The sequence below is a fragment of the Amphiprion ocellaris genome, chromosome 19, assembly GCF_022539595.1.
Source record: "Amphiprion ocellaris isolate individual 3 ecotype Okinawa chromosome 19, ASM2253959v1, whole genome shotgun sequence".
NCBI classification, from domain to species: Eukaryota; Metazoa; Chordata; class Actinopteri; family Pomacentridae; genus Amphiprion; species Amphiprion ocellaris.
In genome coordinates, this window is record NC_072784.1 from 757,880 (window position 1) to 773,378 (window position 15,499).

The following is a 15,499-nucleotide window of genomic DNA, read 5'->3' on the forward strand; positions in this document are numbered from 1 at the left end:
TTTGCACCTTTTTCAGTGTAAACAAAATGAGCTGTCTTTGTTTTTTCCTCCTTCATCTGGTGCCAAGATTCATTTTATTTTTACCTTGCAGCATAATGATTAATTTGATTTGATTACTGCCCTTCGTTAACCCTTGCACTCACCACATTGACGAGGATTCCCTCAAAGTCTCAAATCCTCCAAGAATGTGTTTACTAAAACTCATGTGTCCTCTGTTGCTCGATCGTATCGATTCTCCCAGTACAACATCAGGAAGATCAGGCCCTTCCTAACTGAACATGAAGCTCAATTCCTGGTCCAGGTCTCTCATATCACCATCGATTACTGCAGCTCCTTACTGGAGGCCTCCCTTCATGCAGGTCAAACCTCTGCAGATGATTCAGAATGTAGCAGCACGTCTGGTTTTCAACCAACCGAAAACAACTCATGTCACCCAGCTCTCCACTAAACACCTTTGCACTTGACAGAATGCAAAAAAACATTACTAAATTACTTAATTTCCTATAACGTCTGTATTTCCTGTAGACAGATGATTATTTAGTTGACATTTTGGTGATATCCAGTCATTTTTTATTAATAAGTGACTGTTTCCAAAGTAAACAATTATGGAATTTGTAAAGGCATGATCACAATAAACATAAAAAACTTTTTGCAGACATGTATGCAGACATATCCCATGGACTTCAAAAGTCCCTCGATTATAGATTGACCAGGACAATTTTTGAGTCATTTTGAATCATTTTTGTGTCTTTGGGATAATTTCCAAGCAATTTAGAAGAAATTTCATGTCATTCTGGACTAATTTTCCGTAATCATGGCTCATTTTCAGGTCATTTTGAACAATTTTTGAGTATTTTGGACAATTTACGAGTCATTTTGGACAGTTTTATGTCAGCTTGGATCTTTTCTTATCATTTTGGATCATTTGTGTGTCTTTTGGATAACTTTCAAATCATTTAGGACAAATTTCATGTAATTCTGGACTAATTTTCCGTGAATATGGATTACTTTAAAGTCCTTCTGAACAATTTTTGAGTCATTTTGGACAGTTTTCTTGTCAATTCCAACAGGTTTTGTCAGCTTGGATCTTTTCTCGTAATTTTGGATCATTTTTGTATCTTTGGGATAATTTTCAAGTCACTTAGGACAAACTTCATGTCATTCTGGACTAATTTTCCGTAATGAAGGATCATTTTCAAGTCGTTCTGGGTCAAATAGATGAGTGGAACAGTCTATTTTTGAAACGTGGATCCTGTTTCCACACGGATGCATTTCAGTGATGTACAGATTCTGTCCCCGCCCTCAGTGCTCCGTCTACTTTTTTCTCCCTCTGGACTTAAATACCTCTTCCCACTAATATCTCCTCCTGCGATGAGTTTCTCACAGTTTGTGGGCTTTTATCACGAAGAAACACCGACTGATATGAGTTAAATTCGTTTTTTGTTTCAAACGCAGTTTTTATGTGACATAGAAGAAGGAATCCAGAGTTTATCTGCAGCAGAAAAGTTCCTCCTAACTCACTAAAGTCGTTTTATTTCTCCAACCGATGGCGTCTGAGGGGAACGGAATGTCCGGTAAGCTCCATAAAATATATTTAAAGTTGATTAAACAAACCTAACTTGACATTTTGAGTGTTTTCGTTGTTGTAATTTTACGTCCCTTGCGGCTGTTTACCGGGAAACACCCGTTTGGTTTGTCGTTACGATGCTTTTAGACCAGTACAGTAAAAAATCATCTTAGTCCAGGTTCCACATTTTACACTTTGAGGGCCGGATTGGACTCCTCCAGAGGACCGCTTTTGGTCCACGGACACCCCTGATTTAGGATGTTTTTGTTGTTGTTGTGTCTGACTGGTTGTTTTTGTTCTTCCACAGACGAGAGAATAGGAACAGCCCTGATCAAACAGTGAGTCCCTTTTTACTTTCCAGCTGTTTTTCCTCACAGTAAAGTCTGCCAGCCCCAAACCAAGTGTTTATTACTGTTTTAATTTAAATTAAAGTTAGTTTTTATTGTACTAAAAGCTGAAACAAACAGATTTTTATTGTTGGTTAATTTCTTGAATATTTCTTCCTTCATCAGTTAATTTAATTTTAAAAAAGGATAAACTTACAGCAGACAAATGCAGCCGATTTTATGTTAAATCACGTATTTCATTGTTTTTTAATTAATTACTCAAACAAAAACTCCAAAAATTGTTGATTCATTAAGTTGTTACTCGTCTGTTAATCAACAAGTGTTCACCAATATTAGAAAAACTTCTCCCTAATTTGAACATTATAAAAAGATAGAAGGATCCTGTGCTGATATCTGAATCTAAACTGGTTAATTAGTTGATAGAATATCAAATAAAGCAGCAACAGCTTCGAGATTGTATTCATTGAAATAGTTTTTTAATCTCAAAGTGCTGTCTTCATATTCATAAATGTGATGCTTTGCTTTTTTCTGTATGATGTCCATAATAGAGCATTTTGGACTCAAAGTTCACTTATACTTTTGGTTTTAATGTGCTTTAACACTGTGTTCTTTCATTTTAGAGTGTATGACTAAGAAAATAAAGGTCATGTTAAGCAGCATTTAAAATAACTACCAGCTGTTCCTCAGACCTAGAAGGCTGGTCTCTCAGCCCAGTGTATCATAAAACACACCGACTCCTGTGTTCCTGAATGTAACTCCTGTGTTTGAGGATTTTAAGTGAGTTATTATACATTTTGTAATTCTCCTACATGATGTTAAATTCCTTCTTTAAAACTAGTTTCAGTTTCATTTTACAGTAACTGCTGCTACCCTCTTATGGTAAACCATACCCCTCATAAACCTTGTGTTGAATCTATGACTCATATAAGATACATGATAAACGTCTGTGAGCTTTGTGTTCTTTTGACAGGACTGGGTGTGGTGTCGTCTGGAAGGTTCATAGTTTCTGGGCGTCATAGACAGTGGCAGGACGTACTAGAATCATCATCTGTTAATGTTTATGCATGGTAATACCAGGTCTAAATGGTTACTAACATGTAGCTTGTGGTAGATTTGTCCCCACAGATTCAAAGCAGGTTTGAAGTCCGTGACATGGTTGTTGTCAAATAAGTTAGCATGCAGAGTAAACTCCACCTGATGCTGTGCTGTTACTGGACACACTGCAGGAAGAGGCAGTGGAAATACCCAGCCTTAGGGTATTCATGGTGCACGGATAAACATTTCGCTGATGCCAGGTTTGCATGATGCTAGCTTTTTTACACGCTGGTGTGAACAGTACTGTCTGTTTTCATTCTTGTTTCCGGAGGTTGGTCTCTGGCATGCAGGCTTCAAAAAGGTCCAGCTGTGATTAGTTAGGAACCTAGTCTGGCATGTCACATCCAAGATGTGGTAAAGAATAATGTTGCTTTTTTAACCGACAACTGAGTACGGAAGAGATGGTTTTACCTTGCTGACATGTTTCGACCGCATCTGCATTCTTCCTCAGTCTGATGGCGTGTTGATGGCGTGTTGATGATGTGTGATGGCATGTTGATGATGTGTGATGGCGTGTTGATGATGTGTGATGGCGTGTTGATGATGTGTGATGGCGTGTTGATGATGTGTGATGGCGTGTTGATGCAGTTTTTCCAGTGTATGTTTTATCGCATGATTTACATGGAGTTTCATATATGATGTTGCATTTTTTGTCTTTTGAATCGACTAATAGCTGCTGGAGTTTTCTATGTGGTTTTACTGCTGTGTTGATGTTGTGTTTTCTCATTATGGGATGTATGGGTTCTGTTGTCCCTCAGATATATGGAATGCTGATTATGTCTTTATTTTTATGGTCCTTAAAAAAAGGAGACATCATCACACGTCATCAACACGTCCTCTGACGCTCTGAAGAAGACTGCAGATGCAGTTGAAACACGTCAGCAAGATAAAACCATCCTTTCCTTATTGAGTTGTCGAAATAAAAGTAATGCTATTCTAAAGTAAGAAACGACAAAATGAACATAATCCATCTAAAGATGTGTGGTGCTGTAATCACCTGATCTGACACGCTGAGCATCTTATTCTGAACCTTACCATCCTCTTGTGAAGATTTATTGGGACATTTTCCAATGACTGGTTTGTGTGGTTTGTTCTAATTGAATTTCTTATTTGGAATGACACTAAATCAAAGTGTCACCGGTGCATCCATCCATCTGCTAATCTTTGTCTTTTTACAGGAAGTTGCTTGTTTGTCCCTACAGCTTTTTCAGGTTATGAAACCTGTCATGAGTGAAGCTGTTGGGTTGAAACTGACACAAACATGTGAGTTCAGTTATGTAAGTTGGCCAACATGTGATAATATCATGAAGTCTAGTCATGTCAAGATATACAATGATGTCATCATTAGTGATGTACTATAACATACCTGCTGGATACTTATGGTTTGATGCTCACACAGAAACCTAAATAACCTCAGAACACGAACGCAAACAGACAACTTCTGCCTTTTATCCACTGAATTAATGTTAATTAGCGGCATCTGATTAGACCTGCTGTCCCAATATTCAGCATTTTAACCAGTGGAAGCAACAGCTAGAAATCAGAAGGTGCTGCTGAATGTTTTCTGCTGCCATGTTTGTTGTGTGTGGACAGAGTGGGGAGATATAGAGAAAGGAAATCTGTCACATTCACACTTACTAATCTTCACTAACATTTTTAGTTGGGGTGTAATGATGTATTACAATTGACAGTTCAGCTTTCAGTGCATGTTAGAACAGAGGAAGAAACAAAGGGAATGCAGAAATGAAAATGAAAACATTTAAACTCATGATGTTTGGCTTTAATGCTTTCTGTAGAAGTTTAGTAACTCAGATGCTGCATACTTTTCAATAGGAAAGGCTGAATATAGGAAACAGGATGAGAAAAAAGCCCATTAAAACTAGTGTAATACTTTCATAATGAGTGTAAATAGAGCATTAAATCCAGCACTGCTACTGCACAAAGTAAGGCTTCTTTTATTTCTTCTTTTATTCCTGTTATAATAATTAAATAATTATCTTAAATGGTCACTGGACAAACCGTATGGGGGTTTGGTGGTCATGTTTAGTGTGAGCTCCATGTGGTTGAACAATGTAAGAAGAGAAGTCAGAAAATGTGCCATGTGAGTTAACAGATCATACATGTTTAATAATGTAGAAGAGTGTCTGACAGCTTCTAAAACCTTCCCTGCTACCATCCTAAAGCTGATGGCAACAGCTAGAAAACATCCCAGTTGAAACAAAGACTTAAATAGATTTTGACATGAACAGTTTGGACCGTAGACCGTAAGCAAACATCGAACGTCCTTTTCCAAACAGTTCTGGTTATGTTTAGCTAATTAGGGCACAAGACCGTGTGTCTAACACAAAATGACTCCAAAATATAGCAAAAGACATCATCTCCACTGCCGAGCAGATGCATGTTGATCTTCAGTCATGTCAGTAGCATCATCTTAGTGTTGTTGTCCATAAAGGTATGAGAAGTGATCGACTGTTCCTGTCTCCATAAATATTGATTCAGTCATTTTTATCAGCATAGTTATGTCCTGTTATTTTAATGCAGTGCTATTGATTAATCTGCAAATGTACTACAGTGATGGACTCTGTTGTGACAGTGATTTGTATTTATATATGCAGGGGAATATCTGCAGCTCATTGATTCAAACACTGCTGGTTGTTGGAAGCCTCTCCTCCTCCTGGTACAGCAGGCCTCCTTCATCTGCAGGATTTGACTAATTGTGACCACACATTAATGTAGAGAAGGGAGAGTGGATCATAACACAATTACAACACACAAACAGAGTAAATAAATGCTGTTAAATGCTGTTTCAGTAGTGTGCAGTCATTTTACTGATAATGATGGAGATAGATTCCTTTCAGACAGTAACGTGGATTGTTGTTGGTGCTGTTAGTAGCTGCATGTTATGCTCAGGTTTCTGCAGGTCCACTGGCAAGAGACTGAAATGATGCATCTACAATAGACGGAAATAAACATATTTTGTTGTTCAGAATAGATTATCTCCACACAGCCAGCCAAATCTGTGTTGTTGTTGTGTTTTCGTGAGCTATGTTAGTATAAATCCGTCCACATTGAGCCGCCTGAGTGATCACAGAGTAAATTTCACACGGCAGATTTGTGCCTCTTTAGTGATTCATTTGGGTGAGAGCCTGTGCTTTACGTGACTGTTCTCTTCCAGGGTTATCGAGGAAGAGCTGAAGGATGTCCCCTCAGAGGACGTCCCTCCTCTCACCCCGCTGGCTGTGCAGCTGAAGACCGAGCAGGAGGAGAAGGTAGTGAACCAGCTGGGCATAATGATCCGTATTGTTGGAGACAAAGTCAAGGACGACAAGGAGTTCCAAGAGTGAGTTTCAGAACAGCCACTTTATTTCACATCTTATGTTGGAAGTTAGACAGACTTTTTGGGTATTCTCAAGTGTTTTCAGGACAGGTTTTTCAAGGCCTTCTCACCTTCCCTTCACGCTGCAGTGCGATAGACGGGATGGCCTGTGGCCCCGGCTCCAAGTGGGACAGATTCAAGAAAGTTACAGACAAAGTGTTTGAACACGGGATCACCTGGGAAAACATTGCTGTGCTCTTCTATGTTGCCGGCAAACTGGCTCTCAAGGTGGGTTGTTTTTCTCTTTCTGATTGTCATTAAGCTTAACAGATACAGAATAATGTGTACAGTTAATAATTATTACTCTGGTAGTCTTTTTTGGACCTATGGTTAAAGTTCAGCTGAGGCTGAAGCTTCAGTAGTTCCATCAAAGTGAATCCAGATGGTAAGTCTCTTCCTCACCTGTTTTTGTTTCACTAGTCAGATGAGCTGCAGTAAATTGTGACTTTATATAGTCGTTAATCGGTGCACTTAACTTTTTCATTTAGTTGCATGAGCAGTAATTTAACTGCTTTTCACCACACTTGTTTCCTCCAGAGGAGTTTAATCTATGAGCTCCTTTGTTGTTCTGAAAATTTTTTCTACATTTTGTTCAGATTTTTTTACTGTGCTGGTGTGGAGAGAGGAATCGTGTCTCTAATGAGTGACATCAGCTGCTTTCTGCACTATTACTGAACTTCTACTTCATCTCTGTGTCTATTGGTCCATCAGATGGTGGAGGCTCATCTCCCCCAGTCAGTGAGGGATGTCCTGATGTGGACAGTGGACTTCTTCAGAAATAATCTGCTCGGCTGGATTCGGGACCATGGAGGATGGGTACGTTGGACTTTCTTTTTGTTTCTGCTTTCTTTAGGGCACTTTTCTCTACCATCTGCACTGAGGTACGAACTCACACTCATCATTTATTTGTGTTATGTCCCGAGAATTAGGGGTTGAGGAGAGTAACAAATATAAAGAAGAAACCGATAAAGAGGCAGGAAAACTGACTGTGTAACAACCACAAAAGAAAACTTATTTACCAAAAATGATTACAAAAAAAAACACAACACAATTCAACACAAAGCAAGCTTCGTAAGTACAAAGCTGGTCACACTATCACACAGTCCTTTATTAGACATGTGGCCTTAAGCAGAACGTGAGACACCAACAGCAACACCACACTCTGGCAGCTGATCTGGTCCACTGGCCACGATGATCAGGTTGGCTCATCCTTCAACCATCCCTGCTGATTGGAAGGAACTACAGGTGCACCTAGCCACTCCCACCGAGCGTAACCTGGGAACAGGGAAAAGAGAGAAAAAAAACACAACCTAACTTATCTACTAAACACACCACGGAACGTATCATTAGTAACGGTAAATTGTTTCTAATCTATGTGGTTCTTCAGATGCAGTGGAAGTAGTTCCCTGTTTGTAATGGAAGCTCCTGTGGTTCTTAGTTGTTGGAAGTGTTGAGTTAAAATGAACTGTGTGTTTATGTGTGTTCATGTGTGTCTCCACAGATCAACAGCTTCTCAGATCTGGCGGTGGCTTCAGTTCAGCACGTCTCCTCCTTCAGCTCTCAGAGCTATGGCCTGATCATCATCTTCATCTCCGGCTTGGCTTTAGGAAGCTTCATTACCTGGAGGTTTACCAAATAACCCTGAGGCTGACACACACACACACACACACACACACACACACACACACACACACACACACACACACACACACACTCACACTCCAGACATGGATCACTTGTAGCTGACTAGAAATCATTTGTTTTTCATCCTATCGTTGATGACAGCGTGCCTACCAAAGGCAGCATGTTGACTTTTAATGGTTTACATGAATCCAGGGAGTTTTAGGAACGTTTTCCACTCAGATGCTCTATTTTACTACCTTCCATAATGTCATCTATGCAAACTAGAAATGTTAACTGTAATATACAGTCTGTATACTGCGCTGCCCTCAGATGGAGGAAGCACAAGACAGAACCTCCAGAAATGTCCCTATGAGCTGTATGAAGGCCTCTGGTTTCAGTGCAGTGAGCAGATAGCAGCACTAAAGCTCTCAGCTTAATGCATCACCGCAGGGATTCCTTCATTTGATCGGTTTTCGTTTCTCAATCGTGGCGTGAACCAGTCGATCCGGTGTCATCGTGCTTCTGCTCTGTGGCTGAGGGAGACCTCCAGAGGGACTGAAAAGTCTTCTCATATGTGATACCGTCGATAGATCAGTACCACCAGCAAGACAGCATTCATTCTGAAACCTGATGTAGAATTAGCTTTGTTTTTAGAATGAAAAATACTGAACCTCTAAGTGTTTGTTTGTTTAACCCTCCTGTTGTCTTCATTTACGGGCACAAAAAATATTGTTTCCTTGTCTGAAAAAAATCCAAAAAAATTCCCCAAATTTCTGAAAATTTGCAAAACCTTCAGGAAGAAATTCCTATAATTCCTGAAAAGTTTCCCTTGAAAGTTTTATTTAAAAAAAATAAAAAATCCCCCAAATTTGGCCAGAAAATTCTTGTAAATATTTTCAAAAAATGAATAAAAATCTTCCAAAAAAACCTAAAAATATCTGAAGTGATTCCATACATATCAGTAAAACTTCTAATATTTTCTTTAAGAACATTCACATAAAAATCAACCAAAATCCAGCGAAATTCGCTGGATTTTGGTTGATTTTTTGTGAATGTTCTTAAGAAACATTTTTAGAATTTCTTTTTTTCCACCAAAAAATGTTCAAAAATTTCCCAGAAATGTTGAAAATGTGGACATCAGAAGTTTCACTGTGAAAATATTTTTTTTTTCACATTTTCAAACTTTAAAACGAGTCAATTTTACCCGCAGGGCGACACGAGGGTTGAACTTCTTGTTTAGACTAAAAGAGAAGCTGGAAGAGCTGCTAGTTCATGGAGGAAAGAGGTGCTTATTTAGTCAGTCTGACAACTAGCAGCACTCATTTTTATCATTCATTCATTGCTACAGGACATGAAGTTCATGTGCTCAGATGTGAGGTAGGCAGAAGTTAGCATCAGATTAGTGATCAGCCACCATTACTTCACACTTAGTGGCTCATCAGTTTGTAATGTTAATTCAGTTGTCACATACACGACCAGTCAAAAGTTTCAATGTTTTTTTTTTATTTTCTACATTGCTGATTAATACTGAAGGCATCAGAACTATAAAGGAACAAATCTGGAATTATGTTGTAAACAAAAACAGGTTAATCTTCAGTATTAATCTACAATGTAGAAAATAATACAGATAAATAAAAAGCACTGAATGAGAAGGTGTGTCCAGACTTTTGACTGATAGTCTACATGAACTGATATGAAACCAAGCTAGCTGGATTTCCACTGCGGTTCATTTATATAACTGTGTTTATGTTTTATTGTGTAACATTTTGCATGTGCCGGCCAGTTTGATTTCAAAGAAACTGCTTATTTCTGTGAATAATGGTACTGTTCCTCTGTGGTCTGAGAATCAGGTTCTATGTAGCTGAAATCCAGCTTGGCTACATGTCAGATTATCTGAACTCTGAGTTAACATTCCTAAACTGATGATCCGTTATGTGTGGATTTATCACATAAAATCACTTCATTCAGAACAGCAGAAATTCATGATACACCCTGCATTAATTCATGCATTAAATCAGAAGAAATCATGCAGTAATTCAGCGTTTATTTAGTTTTCTCTACTGTAATGAAAATGCACCAAACTGTACATTTTAAAACAGAATAATTTACTGTGAGAGAGTCACAAGCATAAATTAGACGTACGTAATTATACTCTGATATCTGTACGTAGTTGAACATTTTCTACAAATGAAATTCTCCAGTCAATAAAGATTTTTCATATGAAAAAGTAATAAACAAAGGATAGATTTCTATCTTTGAACTCGTTGCTGCCAGTAAAATGTCATGTTTTACTGTCCCTCCTACAAACACATACTGCCATGAAACTAGAGGCTAGAACCTGCAGATTTTAAAGCTGCGCGGTAATTTGCTTTGCTGCCTTTATTTTGTTTAAAACCACGGTAGTTTTTGAATAATGATGTCCTTGAAATTTTAAAACTATGCTATCTAAATGTGTTGCACTGTTTTACTGTCATAGGTATTACAGCTTATTTGCACAAGCAATAAATCATTGGTTTATTTATGACCATTATATTTTTATGAGACATATCAGGCTGGTTTTTAAGTCTGAAGTTTTCTAGGTTCACCGGAGTGTTGGAAAATATAAACATAATATGATAAAATCTGTCAGCATAAACTCCATCAGCTTCATAAACATCAGCAGGTTGCTTAGCTGGACTCCTGGAGGACAGTGTTTAGTTCCTAAGATCTTTAAAAACCAGCTTCTTTTACTTGTAGTTTTTAGCCAACAGTAACCAGGATGGAGCCAAAGACATTTTACACAGACGATGAAGTCCAAACAACTAAATCTGTACTTCTGAGTTTCTGCATTAAGCCGCTATTGAGTCAAAGACATGAATGAAACATGAGTCAGCTCTGTCTTTGGACCCGACTAAAAGGAACCAAGTTTATTGTTTACATGATCTTTCAGAGGTGAGATCACTGCAGTGCATGTGACTGAAGCTGAAGATGTCCACCTCAGGTCTTCTCTGTGGAACAGCACTGCTCTTGTGAAAAGTATGTGAGTTACCAATGTGCCACTGCTAGTTAATTGTGTGTTTTGGGGAATATTTATTGAAGAAGTTGCTTTCTGTGCTAAGTTTTCACTGTCAGGACATAGTAGTAAAACTGTATTTGATTGGAGCAAACAAGATGAAGGAGTTTAAACTGTTTAGTTGATTGCATGTAAACATGGATCTTTGGTCCTCTGATCTTTGTTAAATTTTTCTTAAAGCTGTTGAATATAAAAAGAATAAACATTCTTTTCATTGTTATGCATATACTTGTGATTTATTTTGTCCAGATATTTCCATGGAATTTAAAACTTTGTTCTGTAATCTGTATGGATCCCTTTAAAAGCCATGGTGGGAGTTTAGAATATATTGCTACTTTGCAGTACCTTTGCGGTCAATAGGCCACAGTTTTAGCCAATCATATATTCAGATGAAGCTCATACATAAGTTCAACAGGAAATTACTTAACTGTTCCTGGATGGTAAATCTGGGCGGTTCCTCCTCTGTTCTCTTCATCACTTCTGATTTCCACAGTCAAGACGGCTTCATTCTCAGTTACAGCGTCACCACACATCCAGCGATCTATCTGCCTTCCCCTGGGCTGAGGTTCTAGAAGGATGGATTCTAGAAAGCTGTTGGATTCTAGAATGTTACAGGATTCTTAAATGTAAGATTCTAGAACATTGGGTTCTAGAATGTCGTTGGATTCTAGAATGTAAGATTCTAGAACGCTGTTGGGTTCTAGAACGCTGTTGGAATCTAAAATGTAAGGTTCTCCAATGTTGCAATATTCTTGAATGTAGGATTCTATATTGTTGTCCTAGAGGCCAACATTCTAGAAGGCTGTAGGATTGTATACAGTTGTCCTAGGCCACAGTTTATAATGTTGTTGGATTCTCAAATGTTGCCATGCATGAATAATCTAGAATACTGTAGGATACCAGAATATTGTCATAGGCCAACATTCTAGAATGTTGTTGGATTGTAGCTTTTGTCCTGGGAATCTGCAGTGTCGTCTTCGACCAAGATTCCAGACAATCCCTAGTCTATATTCTTTAGATTCGCTGTCAGTGTGTCTCTCTGCCTTTCAGATGTCTCTTTTGAAGCCGTCCTCCTCCTCCTGCTCCATCCCAGTAGTCCAGGGTCCTCAGACGGTCTCCATGTTCCATCTGATAACTCTGCTCCATCACCACCAGCGTCTGGACTCCTTTCCTGTCCCCGTCTCCTACCTCCATGAAGGTGCTTCTCTATCTTCTTCTAATAACTACTTTCCATAACCGTGTTCCTGGAGTAAATGTTCCTACTCACGTCCAACTGTTCTTTCCTTATTGAGATGCATTAATGTTGCTTTTAAGTGTGTTTTGAAGCCAGAAGACAAACAGGTGTGTAGGAGCAACAGCTGAGAGCCTCATGGCAGCACAGAGCTATTATTATATTACTGTATATTATTCTATAGCAGACTGGTGCTGGTTGCAGAACAAACTGAGCCTGGTTGGTCAGAACCTGTTGGACTCGTTTGGGTGAGAGCCTGTGCTTTAACGGCCTGTTCTCTTCCAGGGTTATAGAGGTTGGATGCTGGCATTAGACGTCCCAGGGATACTGGGTGGCTGGTTGGAGGTTGATGGTTAAACTGGTCTGGAGGCTGCTGGTTAAACTGGTCTGGAGGCTCCAGGAGGAAGCTTTAAGACTACAGCGGTGGACTGAATTCTGAAAACATGTTGCTGTTTTAGCCACTGAGTGTAATGAAGCTAATGCATTGTAAACTGATTAGCTTTAACAGACTGGCCTTTTCATTTTAATTTATGTCTCAAATTAATATCCTGTTGAATGCTAAAAGCATCCTGAGGGAACTCGGGAAAGAGCAAGCAGAGGTTTGATAACTAACCCTGAACAGAGAGCAGTCCAGGATGATGAGAGGGTCGTGGGTTTTACTTTTCAAAATGCTGGATGAATGAAATGTTTGGCCTGATTCTGGGGATCAAATCTGACAATCTGATCTGTTACTGAGTGATTAGGAAGCAGAGCAGATGAATGATGACAGGTAATGATGAGTACCAGCTTCATTTTCTGTCCTTTTTTTACACTACAATTCTCCAGATAAAAATCTGATCATGTTACAACTTAGATTTCCTCATCCTCACTGACGTGTTCAGATGTAAATGCACAATATGTGGAGAGTGATTTACAGTCTTTCTATCGTTCCCTTCATCCTCTCTGTTCTACTCTCCCATATTGAGTGCACTAGATCAGTCCTGTTAAACACTCTTTGAACTGAAATAAACCTCAGTCCTCCTCCTCCTCCTCCTCCCTGTCACTTCCCTACATTCCCAGGGCTAAGAATAAGCTCTATCAAGTTCATGTGTGATTTGGCTTAACATAATTATACCCCTTAACTGCTACCTCGCTCCTCTTTATCGTCCTCTCTGTCTCTCTCTCCTGCTCTGTCTCGCTCCCTCGTGTCTCTGGTGGTCCTATAAACGGGAGACAATTAGCAGAGAAGGCTAGTTTTATTAATTAGACAGGAGCAAGGGATGAGGAAATGAGGGATTGATTGATGGATGGTGGTGAGCTCTCACGAGTTGTTGTTCATTGTTGAGGATGTAACAGGACACTGACGGTAAACTGAATCATAGAAAGGGGATAAAAATGATTTTGTCTCTGTGGCTGAAGTCACCTGTTTAAACTGTATTAAAGCTTAAATAGTGCACAGTTAAAGGGTGGCTGCTTTGACTGACAGATTGGTACCATCATAGGACAGTCCAGGAACCACTCAACCATCACTTTTTTGCTCATTTTGGATCAGCGAGGATTTAAGAGTGAATTCTGTTCAGCAAACCTATAGGTGAAGGTTTTGTCCATCTATATCAGGGTGTCAAACTCATCTTAGCCAAGGTTCCACAACATATTCTGAACTGTGTTTTGCAGTAGCTGTAAATATAACTAATGCATGTGTAAGCAGTTATTCCAATGCTTTTTGTGGCCTGTGTACACTTAACAATAAGATGATAAGGTCTGGCTTTAATTATAACAAATTGCTATCCTAAAAAATACAATAATGTGCTTTTTATTTTAAAGATGAGGCTCTTCAGCAAGCATTCAGACTTTATTGTGATGTAGATTAAATTTAAAAGAATAAGTTTGGCATTTTTCTTAATCAAAAGTAAATCTAAAGTAGAAAGTAGTAGAAGTGGAACATTTTGCAGGTTTAATAAAAATCCAAACTGAAATTTCTCATTTAAAAAACTAATTCGATCCTTTAATTCAGGTCTTGTTGAAGCCCATTCAGCACCAATTCCAGATTCCAGTTTTCTTGGGTAAGTCTTTACAACCTCTATACATCTGGATCTGTTTAATTTGTCCCGTTTTCCCTGTCAGACCCTCTCCAGTTCTGCCAGTTTCATGTCTGTCCACAGGTTTTCTACGGTGTTAAAGTCTCAGTAACTAGAGGATAATCAGTGGGGCTGATCCACCTCTATCTGGGCAGTTTAGGGTCACTGTGATGCTGAAAGGTGACGTCAATAGATTCTACATATATACTGTATTTGACTGCATTGTTTCTCTTCTCTGTTGTGACCAGTTTTCCAGAGAGAAGTGAACTCATAGTATGATGCTGCCACAAACCATGCTTCACTGTACAGATGATGTTTCGATGCTGTTTACGAAACTGTAATGTTCCCTTTTAGATGAATTCAGCAGCACAAGGTGTTGTAGGATTTGCAGAAAGTGGAGGGATCTGACTAATACCTGTGTATCTGCTAACAGGATTTCAGTCACGCGTGCAGTCTGTGGTTTGTTGTGTGTGAATCCAGGGCTTCCTCTCTTTCTGCCTGCATCTGTCTGTCCTTGTTCATTCATTATTAATCCCTCAGCAGCGTCTTTGCTCATTTATTATGGCTGTGCAGTAGAAAAACACTGGTTAGGGCATCCTGTTCTACATGCTGCTCTCAGGTGATGTAACGTGGCCTCTGGCAGGCGTCTTGGAAACCTCCAGCTCTTGAAAACATCTGGCTGCACTTTTCAAACCTGGAGACTCAGCTGTACGAGTCTCAGGGTGTTCTGGAAAGAAATAACTTTCACTTTGTAGTTTGCCTTTATTATTAGAATATCTGACAGTTCACACCACAGGGAGCTCCCTTGGTGTGGAATTATCTTTTTTATGAAGTCTTTTTCCCCTTTAGCCATGTATTTTCATGTGAGGCGCTGTAAAACATGGGACGTAAATTTTAGTTGAACCAAGTAATCTTCTTCCCTTAACATAATGAAAGTATATTTTGGATTAATTTCTAGTAAATTCAAACTGAAAAATAAACTTTAGAAACTATAACCATGAATTCTAAGGATTTTTTACTTGTATTATTATTCATTAATCATTTTATTCGTTTAAGCTAACTCCATGATCATACATTTTTATTCATTTCTTGGAAATTTGAATTAATTATGAATTTGATTTCAGAAACTATAAACATGAACTCTAAAGACG

At 38.8% G+C, this 15,499-nt stretch overlaps 1 protein-coding gene across 3 annotated transcripts; it reads left to right on the forward strand.

Moving 5' to 3' along the window:
• Positions 1 to 1,293: 1,293 nt before the first annotated feature.
• Positions 1,294 to 11,284, forward strand: LOC111562459 (apoptosis regulator BAX-like). 3 transcript variants are annotated; one of them, XM_023260981.3, is made up of 6 exons: positions 1,294 to 1,574; positions 1,875 to 1,905; positions 6,185 to 6,349; positions 6,475 to 6,613; positions 7,097 to 7,201; positions 7,887 to 11,284. In XM_023260981.3, exons 1-6 carry the CDS (start codon positions 1,547 to 1,549, stop codon positions 8,022 to 8,024), a joined length of 606 nt encoding a protein of 201 aa, XP_023116749.1. In that variant the 5' UTR covers positions 1,294 to 1,546; the 3' UTR covers positions 8,025 to 11,284. The 3 variants fall into 3 exon arrangements, with proteins under 3 accessions (XP_023116749.1, XP_035799738.1, XP_054861380.1); XM_035943845.2 differs by lacking the exon at positions 1,294 to 1,574 and adding an exon at positions 4,212 to 4,272 and having other exon boundaries at positions 1,888 to 1,905; XM_055005405.1 differs by lacking the exons at positions 1,294 to 1,574; positions 1,875 to 1,905 and adding an exon at positions 1,913 to 4,272.
• The last annotated feature ends 4,215 nt before the right edge of the window (positions 11,285 to 15,499 follow it).